This window comes from Phascolarctos cinereus, unplaced genomic scaffold (assembly GCF_003287225.1).
Source record: "Phascolarctos cinereus isolate Bilbo 61053 unplaced genomic scaffold, phaCin_HiC Scaffold_726;HRSCAF=1367, whole genome shotgun sequence".
NCBI lineage: Eukaryota > Metazoa > Chordata > Mammalia > Diprotodontia > Phascolarctidae > Phascolarctos > Phascolarctos cinereus.
This window is the reverse complement of record NW_027556098.1, coordinates 214,087,978-214,101,471: the sequence shown is the minus strand read 5'-3', so window position 1 is coordinate 214,101,471 and position 13,494 is coordinate 214,087,978. Positions and strand designations below refer to the sequence as shown.

The window sequence follows — 13,494 nt, the reverse complement described above, 5'->3', positions numbered from 1 at the left end:
ACCCAGTTTGGGACTCCCTAAACATGTGTGTGAATTTGCATCTCCTCTCCAGCAGCTTAACCTAGTCCTTGTATTAGAACTGTATCTTAGCCCATCATCTTAACCAAGAGTAGTTTATCAATTTCCCTCCTAGAAATCCTGTAGGTCACTGTTGCTGTCATTCAGCAGCTGTTACAATGAGGTTCCAGGAAAATGAAGGACTGAGTTGTGTTCATCCCCTCAAAGATCTGTGAATCTGGCAACAATATATTTCTTGTTACTTGCAGGACTATGTAACATATTTGCAAACATCCCAGAACATACAAGTTAACAAGCTGCCTGACAGTAAAAGTATACTATACACAGTGTCAGATATGCCTAACATGCACTTGGAATTTCTAATAATATATTCTCCTTGGTTTTCAAAGAATTAACAAATTTTCCATGATGTTATGAGCATTAGCACCATTAACTATATAGCTTTACAGGATAAACTTGCTTTCTGATCATCTCTAGGTGGTACTACATTAAGGTTTTTCATTTCCCTCCTCTTGGAGGGAGCCAAAGAAATCTGAGTCTATTGGGCCTAGCATCAAGGCTTCATTCTGAGTGAAGAGAGTGCTGAACTTGGAGACAGGAGGTCTTGAGTTCAAATTCTGTCTCAGACACTTATTAGCTATTTGACCCCGGGCAGGTCACTTAACCTTTGTGGGCCTTAGATTCCTCGTGATAAAATGGGGGTAATAATAGTAATTACTTCATAGGATTATTTTGCCTATCAAATAAGGTAATACATGTAAAGAACTTTGCAATCTTTAAGCACATAAATGTTAACTGTTGTCGTTGTTGTTGCTAACTAATATACTCAGAGAACCCTTCCTTTGTGGGCAAAGATCTAGAAATGTCCTAGCCTCTGGCCCCTTGGTATTTTGAATCCTCCTATATGGAATAGCATGGGTAGGCAAAGAATTAACATGATACAATGGGTAAAACATTGGATTGGGATTCAGGCATGCTGGGTGCTAAGCTTACCTCTGCCATCAGCCATCTGTGTACCCCTGTGTAAGAAACAGGTGGCAAAGTAGACAGAGTGCCAGGCCTGGGGTCAGGAAGACTCATCTTCCTGAGTTCAAATCTGGCCTCAGACACTTATTAGCTGTGTGAACCTGGGCAAGTCACTTAACCCTGTTTGCCTCAGTTTCCTCTTTTATAAAATGAGCTGGAGAAGGAATGGCAAATCACTCCAGTATCTTTGCCAAGAAAACCCCAAATGGGATCATGAAAAGTCAAACACAACTGAAAAAAATGACTCAACAACAACCACCACCATCCTAAATAAAAGAAATCTGTTCCTGGGCCCCTTTTTATAAAATCAGGGGGCCCCCAGTTCCAACATTCCATGAGTCAATCATTCTATTATTCTAGAGCAAGGCTTCTTAGCTTTTTGTGTGCCACATTAGACCCCCTTGGCAATCAGATGAAACCTATGGACTCTTTCTCTGAATGTTTATAAATGCATAAAATAAAATATGCAAGATTACAAAGGAAACCAATCATACTGAAATAGTTATTAAAATATATAAAAAACCCCCCAAGGTTACGAACATCAGGTTAAGAACTTGTTCTAGAGGGAGGGAAGAAAATCAACAGACCCTAACTGGGTGACATTTTCTCAGGAGGATCGAAGGATTACACTACAAGATCTATGTTGTAGACATTTGGGTTTGGAGCTTAGATGGTTTCAAATCAAAAGTCAAAAACCCTGTACTTCCCCTTTGAGGGGTGGGGAATATGCTATTGCTCAATAACTATTGCTTAGCCAACGAGCAGTAGTTAGAGATCTCCATCAATTTCCTCTTCTCCATTTTCTTATCCCTTCAACTCCTCTGCCTTTTAACCAGTGTTCTCCCTGTAACGCTGACTTTTCCACCTTCTTACCCACCTGATGGGCAAGACTTCCACAAACTCTCCTCCTACTCCTAGTTTCCTGCCCACTTCAGTCAGTCATGTGCCCACAAAGCTTTCTAGGATGCCTTAGGAAGGTCAACCTCAGGCTTACTGGAGTATAGTGAGGTTATATTTCCAATTTATCTGACTGGTAGAGAGTACAGGTCTAGTGTTGTGGGCTGACAGTCCTAAAGCCCAGCCATGCAGTAGTACTAGATTCCATCTGAGGGTATTTTCTCATGCTACTAAGTAGCAGTGCCTGGTAATTACAACAGTGTGGGAGAGACAAAATGTCAAGTTTTTCTGGCTGGCTTGTAGACTGTACACTGGATAAAACAATCAGTACATCATGAGCTCTATCATCTCAATCTCTAAAAAAGAATATGACTCCGTGCTCCTGACCCGGGCAGGGAATGAAGAGCAATGAGTTAAGATTTAGAAAGTACTTTGAGTGCCTCAGAAAGGAGACCCTGTGTGCCCGGGACAAAGAATGATTATGCCAGTTTCCTGCAGCATTCAGGGAAGAAAGCCACGAGGACCCTGGCACCCAATGAGTAATAGAGTACCTCTATCTGCCAGCATTGCAGCTGGCATTAGCAGAATTGTTTGGATTTGATTATTAGATCATAAACCATCATGCTTTAAAAGTAATTTTGGGGGGTACTTACTGTCCAATATCGGTGCACTTCGGTCATTGGTGACTGTTTTCTTGAGTTTTTTCCCTTTGCTAATGTCAGAAAGGAGAGCATTTCTTCCAGCTTGTTCTGATTTGTTCAAGGAAGGCTTCTCTGTGTTTGCCTGAAAAGTGACCGTGCAAACTTGTTATTTATCAGGAAAATGAAGATCATGAACTGTAACATTCAGTGGGGGCAGCCTTGGCAGAGGAAACTCCTAATTAAGAAGCTTGGCAGCAGGTTATAAATCTTGGGGAAGTTTGACAATGATACAAATGTGGCTTTTTTTTTAAAAATGGAGATAATCTGGGGGCAGATGTAGCAATAAATAACATTCATTTTTAGTGCAGGAAAATTGCTCTTGATTGAAGACTCTGATGTCATTGTCTGTTGGATGGTAATGGAGGTACTGGCTTGGCTGACCAGGGCAGAAGGGAATTTTAATACTGGGGCAGAGAGGGTTTTGCAGGTGGTGTCCAGGGCTTGACCTCCAAAGGACAGATTCAGGAACCACTTCATCTGTCCATCCAATTCAAAAGAATGTATTAAGTGCTTGCTATGTGTTCAGCGAGAGGCACAATGTCCTAGTGGATGAGGAGCTGTCTGGGAGACTAGATAACTTAGGTCTGGGTTTTATCTCTGACCCATACTGGCTGTCTGCCTCTGGGGAAATCACTTAATCTCTCAGGGTCCTAGGCAATTTTCAAAGATAGAAGGGTAGAACAGCTGCCAATCCAGGTGAAAAACAAGTGTGCACAGCACTGTGGTAGCTGCTGGGAGGCTGTGATGCTTCAGGCACATAGCTTAATAAATGCTTATTGATTGGTTCCAGGACTTCCAGGATTTCATTAGTGTATTTCCTCCACTGGTGCAGTTCATGACCCCAGTATAACTCCCTAGATGTTTTCTGAGAATTGAGAGGCTTGAAAAAGTCATCACCCTGTGGCCAAACTGGTCCTCAGCTCTTCTGAATTTAGCTAAGCTGCTTTTAATGTACAGGCAAACAGCCTGTTGCCACCAGGTCCTGTGGTTACTGGAGAAGATGAAAGGATTAAATAAAAAATAGCCCCTCTCCTCATGGATTTTTCTGTCTAGTAGGCAAAGAGTTTAGTGGAGTTTACCAATTACATATGGAAAAAAAATAATATGTAGCATTAAAGTCTGGTCCAAGGATTACTTAGGCAGCAAGGTGGTACAGTGGCTAGCATGCTAGCCTTAAAGTCAGAAAGACCTGAATTTGAATCCTGCCTCAGATGCTTACTAGCTATGTGACCCTGGGCAAATCATGTAAATTCTCTTAGCTTCAGTTTCCTTTATAAAATGGGGATAAATAATAGCACCCACCTTCCAGATTTGTAGTGAGGATGAAATCAGCTAACATAAAATTATTTGCATATTTTAAGATGATGTAGAAATGATTTTTATTATTATTGTTATTACCTAGTCTGGCCATTCCAGACTGGCCCTGAGGCAATTCTTGAAGTGCTAGATCTTAGATATAGCAATGTAGGGGTCCAGGAGGTAGTCCTTGCAAATTTAATAACCTTTGAGGGTCTCTCTTGGGTGTGTTCACTAGGATAGGCTAGGTGGGGCTAGCCCAATCTCTCCTTTCATCTCTTACATCTCATTTCTTCAGGGCTCTGCTCTCAACTGGGTAACAATGCATGTTGTTGTTGTTCAGTTATGTCCAACTTCTCATGACCCAATTTGGGAAAGTTTTCCTGGCAAAGATGCTGGAATGGGTTGCCATTTCCTTCTCTTGTTCATTTTATAAGTGAGGAAACTGAGGCAAACATAGTTAAGGACTTGACCAAATCACACAGCCAGTAAGTGTCTGAGGCCAGATTTGAACTCAATTTAGTAGCTAGCTAACCACTTGATTACATAATGCCTTCATTCCTTTGTATAATGGAAAAAACATTGAGCTAGGAATTAGGAAATCTGTATTATAATACTGATTCTGTCTATATGATAGTGGGCAAATCCCTTCACTAAGACTCAGTTTTATCACATGCATAATAAGGAGGCACTACTTGATTTTCAACTGTTCAATAAGCATCTATTAAATAACTAGGTTGCACTGGGCACTATGCTAGGCATTGGGGATACACAGACAAAAAACAAGGGTGGGAAGGGTGAGGTTGGCTCCAATCTATTAAAGAATGGAACCAAAAAGGAAATAAGTGTGTTCATAAAGGGCAGGTGATAGAGTGGAAGGAGCACTTACTCTACTGGGTTCTACTCCTAATTTTGCTATGTATTAGCTATGTGATCTTGGGCAGCATTTCACTTGGTTCTCAGTTTTCCATAAGACAATATAAGTGAAAGTGCTTTGTGAACAGTCTATGTTCACAAGTACTAAGTGAGTGTAAGGTATTAATGCCTTACATTTAGATAGCACTTTACAAAGTGATCACACAACAACCCTCTGAGGCAGGCAGTATGAGATCCCTGTTTGAGGGAACAATTGAGGAAACTGAGGCTTAGAGTAGGTCATCCATATTCAGTCAGTATCAGAACTGGAATTCTGATTTCAAGCCCAATGTGTATCCCAATAGAGAGACACTGTCTCTCTATTTCCACTTATTATATAAGAGAGGAAAGATGGAATTGGCTAAAAAGTTTCTCTGGAAAGTAGAAAAGTAAGAGTTCTGGCTTAGCAAATGAATAACTTTTGCTGAATGAATAACTTGACAAAGATGGGAAAAGTTAAAAAAAAAAAGAGAGCAGAGAAGGAAAGCAATAAAATATGGCCAACAAAACAAGGGATCAATTTATTAATAGCATAGATTTTGATGGGTGTGAAGCTGAAATGTCGACTATCTGGCTGTATTTTATAAGGTCACCTTAGTCACCTGCATCTTTAGAGTCCCTACTTGTAGCCAGAGCCAACTTGGAGGTAAGAATATATTTTAGGGAATGACCTGAACTGTAGGTAGACTAGGTTGGCCTTGGCACTACTTCAAACTCAAGAGCTTCTTTGAACCATGGGTAACTGGGACCAGGCCAAGCTAGAATGAGAAAAGGTAAGTTAATGAGAATGACTAAGATATGTGCTGAAAATTGGAGGCTACCGGCCTCAGACCCTTGACACTTACTAGCTGTGTGACCCTGGGCAAATCACTTAACCCAAATTGCCTCACCAAAAAAAAAAAAATTGGAGGCTACCCTTATTGAAGGAGAAGTGGACTATGTCAGTGAAGGTTAGCAGATGAGCTTATATGTGTAAATTGGGGCCCATTAATTGAGGAGCCTTGAATACTAGGATGAGCTTGGATTTGATATAATAGGTGATAGGAAGCAATGGTAGATTCTTGAGCCAGGGAATGTCATGATAAAATCAGTATTCTAGGGATATTAATCTAGTGGCAATGTGTAGAAAGGATTAGAACTAGAAGAAAAGCCAGCTTCTTAACTAGTGATTTACTCTAGAAAGTCAGGTAATATGGATAGTGACAAGGAAACTGGAGAAGAAAGCTGAATCTTAGAGGCACTCAGAGGGAGAATTGATCTAATATGGAGATAATGTATATTGATAAGAATAACAGTCACATGACTTGGGTTCTGGTCCTAGTTTTGCTATTTAACTAGGTATGATTCCAGCACAAATGAGTTAGTTTCCTTTGTGAAATGAATGGACCAGAAGGGGCTGGAAGATCATCTGGTCTATAAGGTACCTTCTAGCTCCAAATCCTTTGACTCTTTGACTTATGGATAAATTTGAGATGAGGGACAGAACTAAAAGGGAAAATGTGGACAGGCCTTAGCTCTGGAGTCAGAGGAACTGAGTGAAAATCCAATCTCTGACAATTATTAGCTGTGTGACCTTGGGAATGTGATTTAAGCTCCCATGGGTCTCAGTTTCCCCTGAGGAACTGAATCTGTAAAATGAAGGACTGAACCGGATGGCCTCTGAAATACTCCCCAGCTCTAAATCTATGATCTGATGAATTTAAGATTGTAATGGACTTGGCAGATTAGAAGAATGTTATGTAACAGCAGGTAAGTAGAATGTAAGCCCTTCGAGGATAGGGAACTTGTGTGTGTGTGTGTGTGTGTGTGTGTGTGTGTGTGTGTGTGTGTTGTGTGTTGTGTGTGTGTGTGTGTTTAAGGCAATCAGGGTTAAGTGACTAGCCCAGAGTCACACAACTTGTAAGTGTCTGAGGCTAGATTTGAACTTGGGTCCTCCTGACTCCAGGGCTGGTGTTCTATCCACTGCACCACCTGAGGATAGGGAACTTCTCTGTCTTTGTATTCCCAACATTTTGCCACTTAATAAATGGTTATTGAATTAAACTGAATTGAAGGCTGTTTGAGACAAAAGTTAGTGAAAGGTCAGTCCCAGTCAGGACTGACCCATTGCCATTGAGTTCAACCAGAACTGAACTAATTTCTGGAAGGAAGTAGGTCAAAAGAAGGGGACAGACTTCAGGATAGTGGAGAGTTCATCTATCTCCCACTACCAGTTAGAACTAGACAAAGTATATCAATGAATGACGGGAGGAGTCAGCCCAACACTGTGTCCTCTGGAATCTTTATTTTAGTGATATGGCTGACAAGGGCAGAGTGAGATTTAAGCAGACCATATGTAAGACTTAAAACATTTACAAAGAAACTTGAAACAAATGGACACTTTAAAAAAATGTTTAATGTTATTTGTGCCAGCTTGGTTTGGAGGTTCGCTTACATTGTGCACCTGGGTCAATCTGATCATTTCTTATTTAAGCCAGAAGAGCAAATATGCTTAAAACAAATACACACTTGTCTTTTTCTACTTAGACACTAAGAGACACTCACCAGGGCAAATGTTGGTGGGGGTGGAGGTGCTGGAGGGGGAGGAACAGGCATCTTGGACAATTAAGCTTCAATATTATCACTCTTAAACCTGTAAAAAGGGGGGGGCAGGGAGAGAGAAACAGGTTAGGCTCTTTTGTGACATTTTATCCTAAACTTTCTTTCCTCTTTTATCACCTCCCCCCCAAATCAAAGTTGGAGTCTAAATTGGCCAACCTTTTAAAAAGTATAAATGAATTTTAAACTGCTAAATAAACCTAAACCCCCTCAACAGTGGGATTTGAATTCATTTGTTTGATAAGACTACAGCCTTCATCCAGTTCCTTAGACTACTTAGTGCCACTAGCTTTCAAGTAGAATCACAGTGGAATGGAAAGGAACCTGGGCCCTTGGCCCATAAGCAAGAATTTTATTATGAAACCACCAGAGTTTCGCCTTGTTCCATGGCCACACCCGAGCTCTTCTCATAAAGGAGTTATATTGGCCAGAGCAGGGCCTCAGTGAGAGACTGCCACAAACCCACAACCATTGCTGGTACCCTTCATTTACCGAAGGAGATACATTCTAGTGAAAGATTGCTGAATGGCAGCTCTCTGTCAAGCAAACCTCCTTTCTCCCACTAGTTTTCATTATAAAATCAGAAATGTATTTGTCCTGGGAAGAAATTCAAGCACTGAATATATATGCATAATCCTAAAAACACTGCTAATTGGTTACCTATTAGGGCAGACAATATTACAGGGGACAAAGTGTCATAGGTATATAATCCACAGAATTTGCATCTCAGGCCAAGCAACATCACAGTATAGTTTCACATGTGATGGTCAGGTTTGGTTGATGTTTTTCAGAAATGATATCCAGCTGTTATAGTATTCTAAGCCTGTGAGGCTGAGCCTGACAGATCTCTTGAGCTCAGGAGTTCTGAGTTTTGGCAGGCGACACTAACTGAGTAAGTGTGCTAAGTTTGCCATCAATATGGTGAGAATCTGGGAGTGGGGGAGAGGGGCTGAGGGAGTACCACACTTGGACAATCATCCAAGGAGGGGTGAACTGGAACAGGGAAGAAATGGAGCAGGTCAAAAACTCCCATGCTAATCAGTAGTGGGATTGAGCCCATGAATAGCTCCTGCACCTCCAGCCTGGGTAAGATGGGAAAACTAAGTCTTTAAATTAAAAAAAAAAAGACATCAGTTGGGGCAATCTATATTGGCTACACCTATGTTAAAATCAAATAAAAAAATAAAAAACTCAAATGTGAGAACACAGCTAATATCATATGTATCTATATTTAAAGGAAAAAGATCAGTTTCTGAATAAAACATGCACAGTACTCCCCAAATTAATAGTACCATTAGGTTAAACTCAAAAGAAGATAGAGAATAAAAACATTGAAAATAAAAAGAATGCAAGAGACAGAAATAGTGGTGGTACAATTGCCTGACCCATTCTCCCTCATCTATTGTACCCACTATACAAACAATAACCCCTTCTTTAGCAATTTGTCTAAGCTTTTTACCTCATTACCTTTAAGACACTTTTAACCTTCCACTGAAGGCAATTCTTTAAATGACTTAAAATCTTTTTCTCTTTTCTAGGACTTGCTGACCTCTTTCCCAGGTCTTGGCTTGACAATAACCTTTGCAGTTAATAATGATTTCCTTGGACAGAAGGAGAGAAGCTGAATGCAAGGCTAAGGATGGAAATGTCCAAATTTTATTCAGGAACCCAGTCTATGACTGTCAAGACCTGATGTCCTCTGACAACTAGCTGATACCTGACAACTATTAGCAAATTGGATTATGTCTCTGTTGTGTTTATTTTTCAAAATATTTATGAACTGATTATTGGTGTTCTCATTAGAGGATGCTAGCACATCAAATGGTGTGTGTTCTACCTGGCATGATGCACATCATTGTCCAGTATTATCAGTAAGATAGAAGGGTGGGCCCTCAACTTGGTGACAGCAGCAGGGACAACTTGAATAGAACAAAATGATGATTCATCTTCTTAAATGCTATGAAATGGTAGGTGGGGGAGAATATTGTTGCTTAGAGTTGAATTTGTTATGTTTAGAATTCTGTTGTGTTGGGGATATATCCATACTGGAAAAACAAATAAAATTTCACAGCAGTATATCATCCTAGAGATAACAGATTAGTGAGGTGGAGCCAAGATGGTGGAGTGAAATAGAGGACTTTTAAGTATTCTGGATGAGATAGCAGATTAGTAGCTTCAACTATACTTAAGAAAAATATCATCATCATGATGACTTTCATTTATTGAGCACTCCAAGGTTGTAAAGTACTTTATATATATTATTGTATTTGATCCTCACAAAAACCCTGTGAGATAAGTGCTACAGATTATCAATTATTATCCTCATTTTACAGATGAGGAAACTAGGGCAGATTTAGTGATCTGACTATAGTCATACAAACTAGTAAGCACCACAGGCTAGATTTTTACCCATGTCTTCCTGACTTTGGGTCCAGTATTCTATTCACTAAACCTTGCTGTTTCTTATGGTACCTCTTACATGAAATTTACTAACTATATAAACTCAGGCTGTTCCCTTAATTTCTATGGACCTTAGTTTTCTCATCTGTAAAATAGGGGATAGGTCTAAATGACTTCTGAGGTTCTTTCTGGTTATAAATCTATAATACTATGATAATTATATTTGACATCTATTCACTAAACATGTACCATGTGTAAGGTTCTAGATTTAATACTTTCAGAGATGTCAAGAAAAAAAGCAAAGATGTCTGCTCTCAAATTGCTTAGAGTCAAGTAGGTAAGAGATAAGTTTTCCAATATGAGCTTATGTTGATAAATGCCAAATGTCTGATTCAGACAAAAATTAGAAGGATTCTAAGGAAGGAGTGATAACTTTGGATTGAGAAGACAAAGTTAACAATGAAAGTGAGGACTGCTGAGTGTATCAAACCCAAGTCTTTCTCATGTCTTTTCTATGAAGACCCTAGAGCAGGGGTGGGGAACCTGTGGCCTTGAGGCCACATGTGGCCCTCAAGTGTGGCCCTTTGACTGAATCCAAACTTCACAGAACAAACTCCCTTAATAAAAGGATTTGTTCTGTAAAACTCGGACTCATTCAAAGTGCTACACCCAAGGACCAAGAAGGCCACAGGTTCTCCACCCCTATCCTAGAGGTTGCAGGCCAGTCAGATGTGACATTACCTCCTGCATGATTCAGTGTATTTTCCATAGGATACTGGTCTTTTCCTTCTCTCAACTTTTCTTGCACATGTTTTTAGCACCAGGTAGTTTAATTTCCAACTAGTCTTTGTTTCATGGGTTAGTCTCATCTCCAACTATGAAGAGGAAGATCTAGAATACACCTAGAGAAAATTATGCCAGGGCCATCTCCAGTTGTCCTGATTTATATTTTGCCACCAGACCCAGATGGCTCCAGATGTGAGACTGAGGCTATCAACTTTGCATAGCCCTGCCTCACTTAAATCCAATTTACTTGCAAGTCATGGAATCATCTTCCTGATGTCATGGTCCTCTTTGAGAATGAAGGACAAACAACAACAACAAGAGAAATTATGCAATATACCTAGAGAAATGAAAAACCTGGGGTACCACTGTACTAGGATAAAGAAAACGATTTCAGATCTAGATACACAAGCCCTCCTACATTCCAATTTCTCCTCTACCATGAATTGGTCTCTTAAGACTACATTGCTCATTTCCATGTTAAACTAGTTCTAATTATAGGAAGTAAGACCAAAGCTTCTTACCAGAATACCAGAGTACTTTGGCACAAAGACAACAGAAAAGCAAAGAAAGTCAATAGATTTGGGTTTCAGTCATGGCTTCTCCATTTACTAGTCATGTGACCTTGGGCAAATAGAATTTAACCTCTATGAATCTTCAGCTCTTCATCTATAAAACGGGGCTAATGATTGCTAGCGTAGCTGTTACTCAGAGTCCAGTTCTACCACTGACTAGCACAGAAGCTTTGACTTGTTTTGTTTCTGACCTGGTCTGGTTCATCATTCCTTAGGCAGCCTAGTGAATGCCCACTCTTGAGGACCAGATTGATGGCAGATATAATATGGATATCTGGTCAACATTAGCCCTACTTCAACTCAAGTGATCTACCAATCTTAGCCTTTCCAGCAACAGGGATGTCAGACATGTACCCTCATACCCAGTGGTCCCAAAGGTCTGAGTACAGTTTAAAACTCCAAGTTTTTAAAGAGAAAAAAGAATCAGAGAGAATGAGAAATCACAGAGAAAAGGAAGCTTTAAGTTCTAAGGGCTTAAAACTACATTAAGACTTCTGGGACACCCTCTATTTCAATCTGATTTATTTCCTTTGCAATCCTATGTATTTTATGTTATGCATTTAATAACTTTATTTAAAGAAGGGGTCTACAAGCTTCACCAGACTGCCAAAGGAGACCACGACTAAAAAAAAAAAGGTTAAGAACTGATCTAGATTGCTGGGAGCCTACACCAGTTATGATGCTAACCCTGCAGTGGAATGATGGAGCACTGAAAGGAGGGGTGGGGGTAGGGGGCTCAGGAGAGAGAAAGATTGGCAGCAAAAGAACTCTGGAGCCTAGGACCAGAGGAAGCACCACAACCACACAGCAAAGAGGGACAGAGTCATTTAGAAGAACAAATCCAGATGCAGTCCTTCATTGGACTGTGAGTCATAGAACCATTCACAGACCACACATATAAATCAAGACTAGGGAAGGCCAATTGTCTAGCAACTTTCAACATATGGTCTAAGAATGGTTCTCTAATATTCTCTTGAAGTTTTCTTCTCATGGTTTCCAACCTTTATCTTTTTCATGTCTTCTAACACAACAACAATAACAACAAGTATTTACATAGCACTTTAAGGTTTGCAGAACACTTTTAAAAAAATTATCTCATTTTATCCTTACAACAACTCTGGGATGTTGGTGTTATTATTATCTCCATTATACGGATGAGGAAACCAAAGCAGGTTAAGTGACTTGCTAGGGTCATTCACATATACACAAAAAAGAAAATTGTGGTTTAATTTAATTACAATTTTATTTTAACTGGGATGGTTTGAGCACAATGCTGAAATGGGTAAGGTCATGGTTCAATACTTATGTGAACCAATTAAACCTTATGGAGAGGAAAAATTTGTGATGGGGCCTCCCAGTGTACCTCTAACCTGAACATGCTCTCCTGCCAAAGGTGGCCCAGTGTTGTTGGCTATACTATACTGTTTCTAAGCAATGGAGGATTAACAGAAGACTCTCATCTAAGCATTCCATAAGTATGTTCTTGAGTAAGGGAATGGCATGGTTGATAAACACAGGGGTTGAGGAATATTACTCAGATGTTGGCTATTTCTCAAGGTTAAAATGGGAAAACCCAAAGGACCCAAGGTCACCTAAGGACTGAATGTTTAGAGCCCTTTAAGGGAGCGAGGTTTAACCAGTCAGTTAAATGTCCTTTATGGGAAATCTCTTAGGACTAGCTCCTGCCTTTGTGCCTCTCTCATCTCCATAGCTGGGGTAAATTAATTCCTATTTGCAGGCTTAGTTCCATTTCAGGCTCTAGGATTTATCAAATCAGAAGCAGAATCCACAATGATTCATGGACCTATATAGCTTAGGGGCTTAACACTGAGCCAACCTTGCTGACCTTCTTCCCTGGTTCAAGTGGCTGGGCTTTTGCCCTAAAACTTGTGATCAATCTCTGCCTTGTCCTCCAATTCCAGTGAGAAGGCCCCTATGATGTTCCTTGTGTCCAGGGCCCCCACCTCCTGTCTGGAGTCCGTATTCCTCTGAAACTGGAAGTCTAAGCTGCTCTCAAAAGTTAAATTGCCACAGCAATGTATAACTGGATGGATAAAATTCACTGGATTAAATAATTCTATAATACCCCAAGGGCAACTAAATAATGCAGTGGATAGGGCACTGGGCTGGAGTTAGGAAGACTCATCTTTCTGAAAATAATATACAGAATAAGTACAACAATGCAAATGGATAAACACTGAAAAGTAAATAAAAATTGAATGTTGCCAAATGATAAAGAACAAGCATACTTCAAAGAAATGAGAAGATACCGTTCCCCCACCCCA

The 13,494-nt window shown here is 40.1% G+C and overlaps 1 protein-coding gene across 11 annotated transcripts in view; it reads right to left on the bottom strand.

Moving 5' to 3' along the window:
- Window positions 1-13,494, bottom strand: part of WIPF1 (WAS/WASL interacting protein family member 1) — a 158,850-nt gene that overhangs the window by 19,050 nt on the left and 126,306 nt on the right. For all 11 annotated transcript variants that reach the window (XM_020991003.2, XM_020991008.2, XM_020991011.2 and 8 more), the window contains 2 exons: window positions 7,398-7,485; window positions 2,595-2,724 (listed from right to left, as the gene is read on the bottom strand). In XM_020991003.2, coding sequence (XP_020846662.1) covers window positions 2,595-2,724; window positions 7,398-7,448 — 181 coding nt within the window. In that variant the 5' untranslated portion in view covers window positions 7,449-7,485. The remainder of the gene's footprint in view (window positions 1-2,594; window positions 2,725-7,397; window positions 7,486-13,494) is intronic.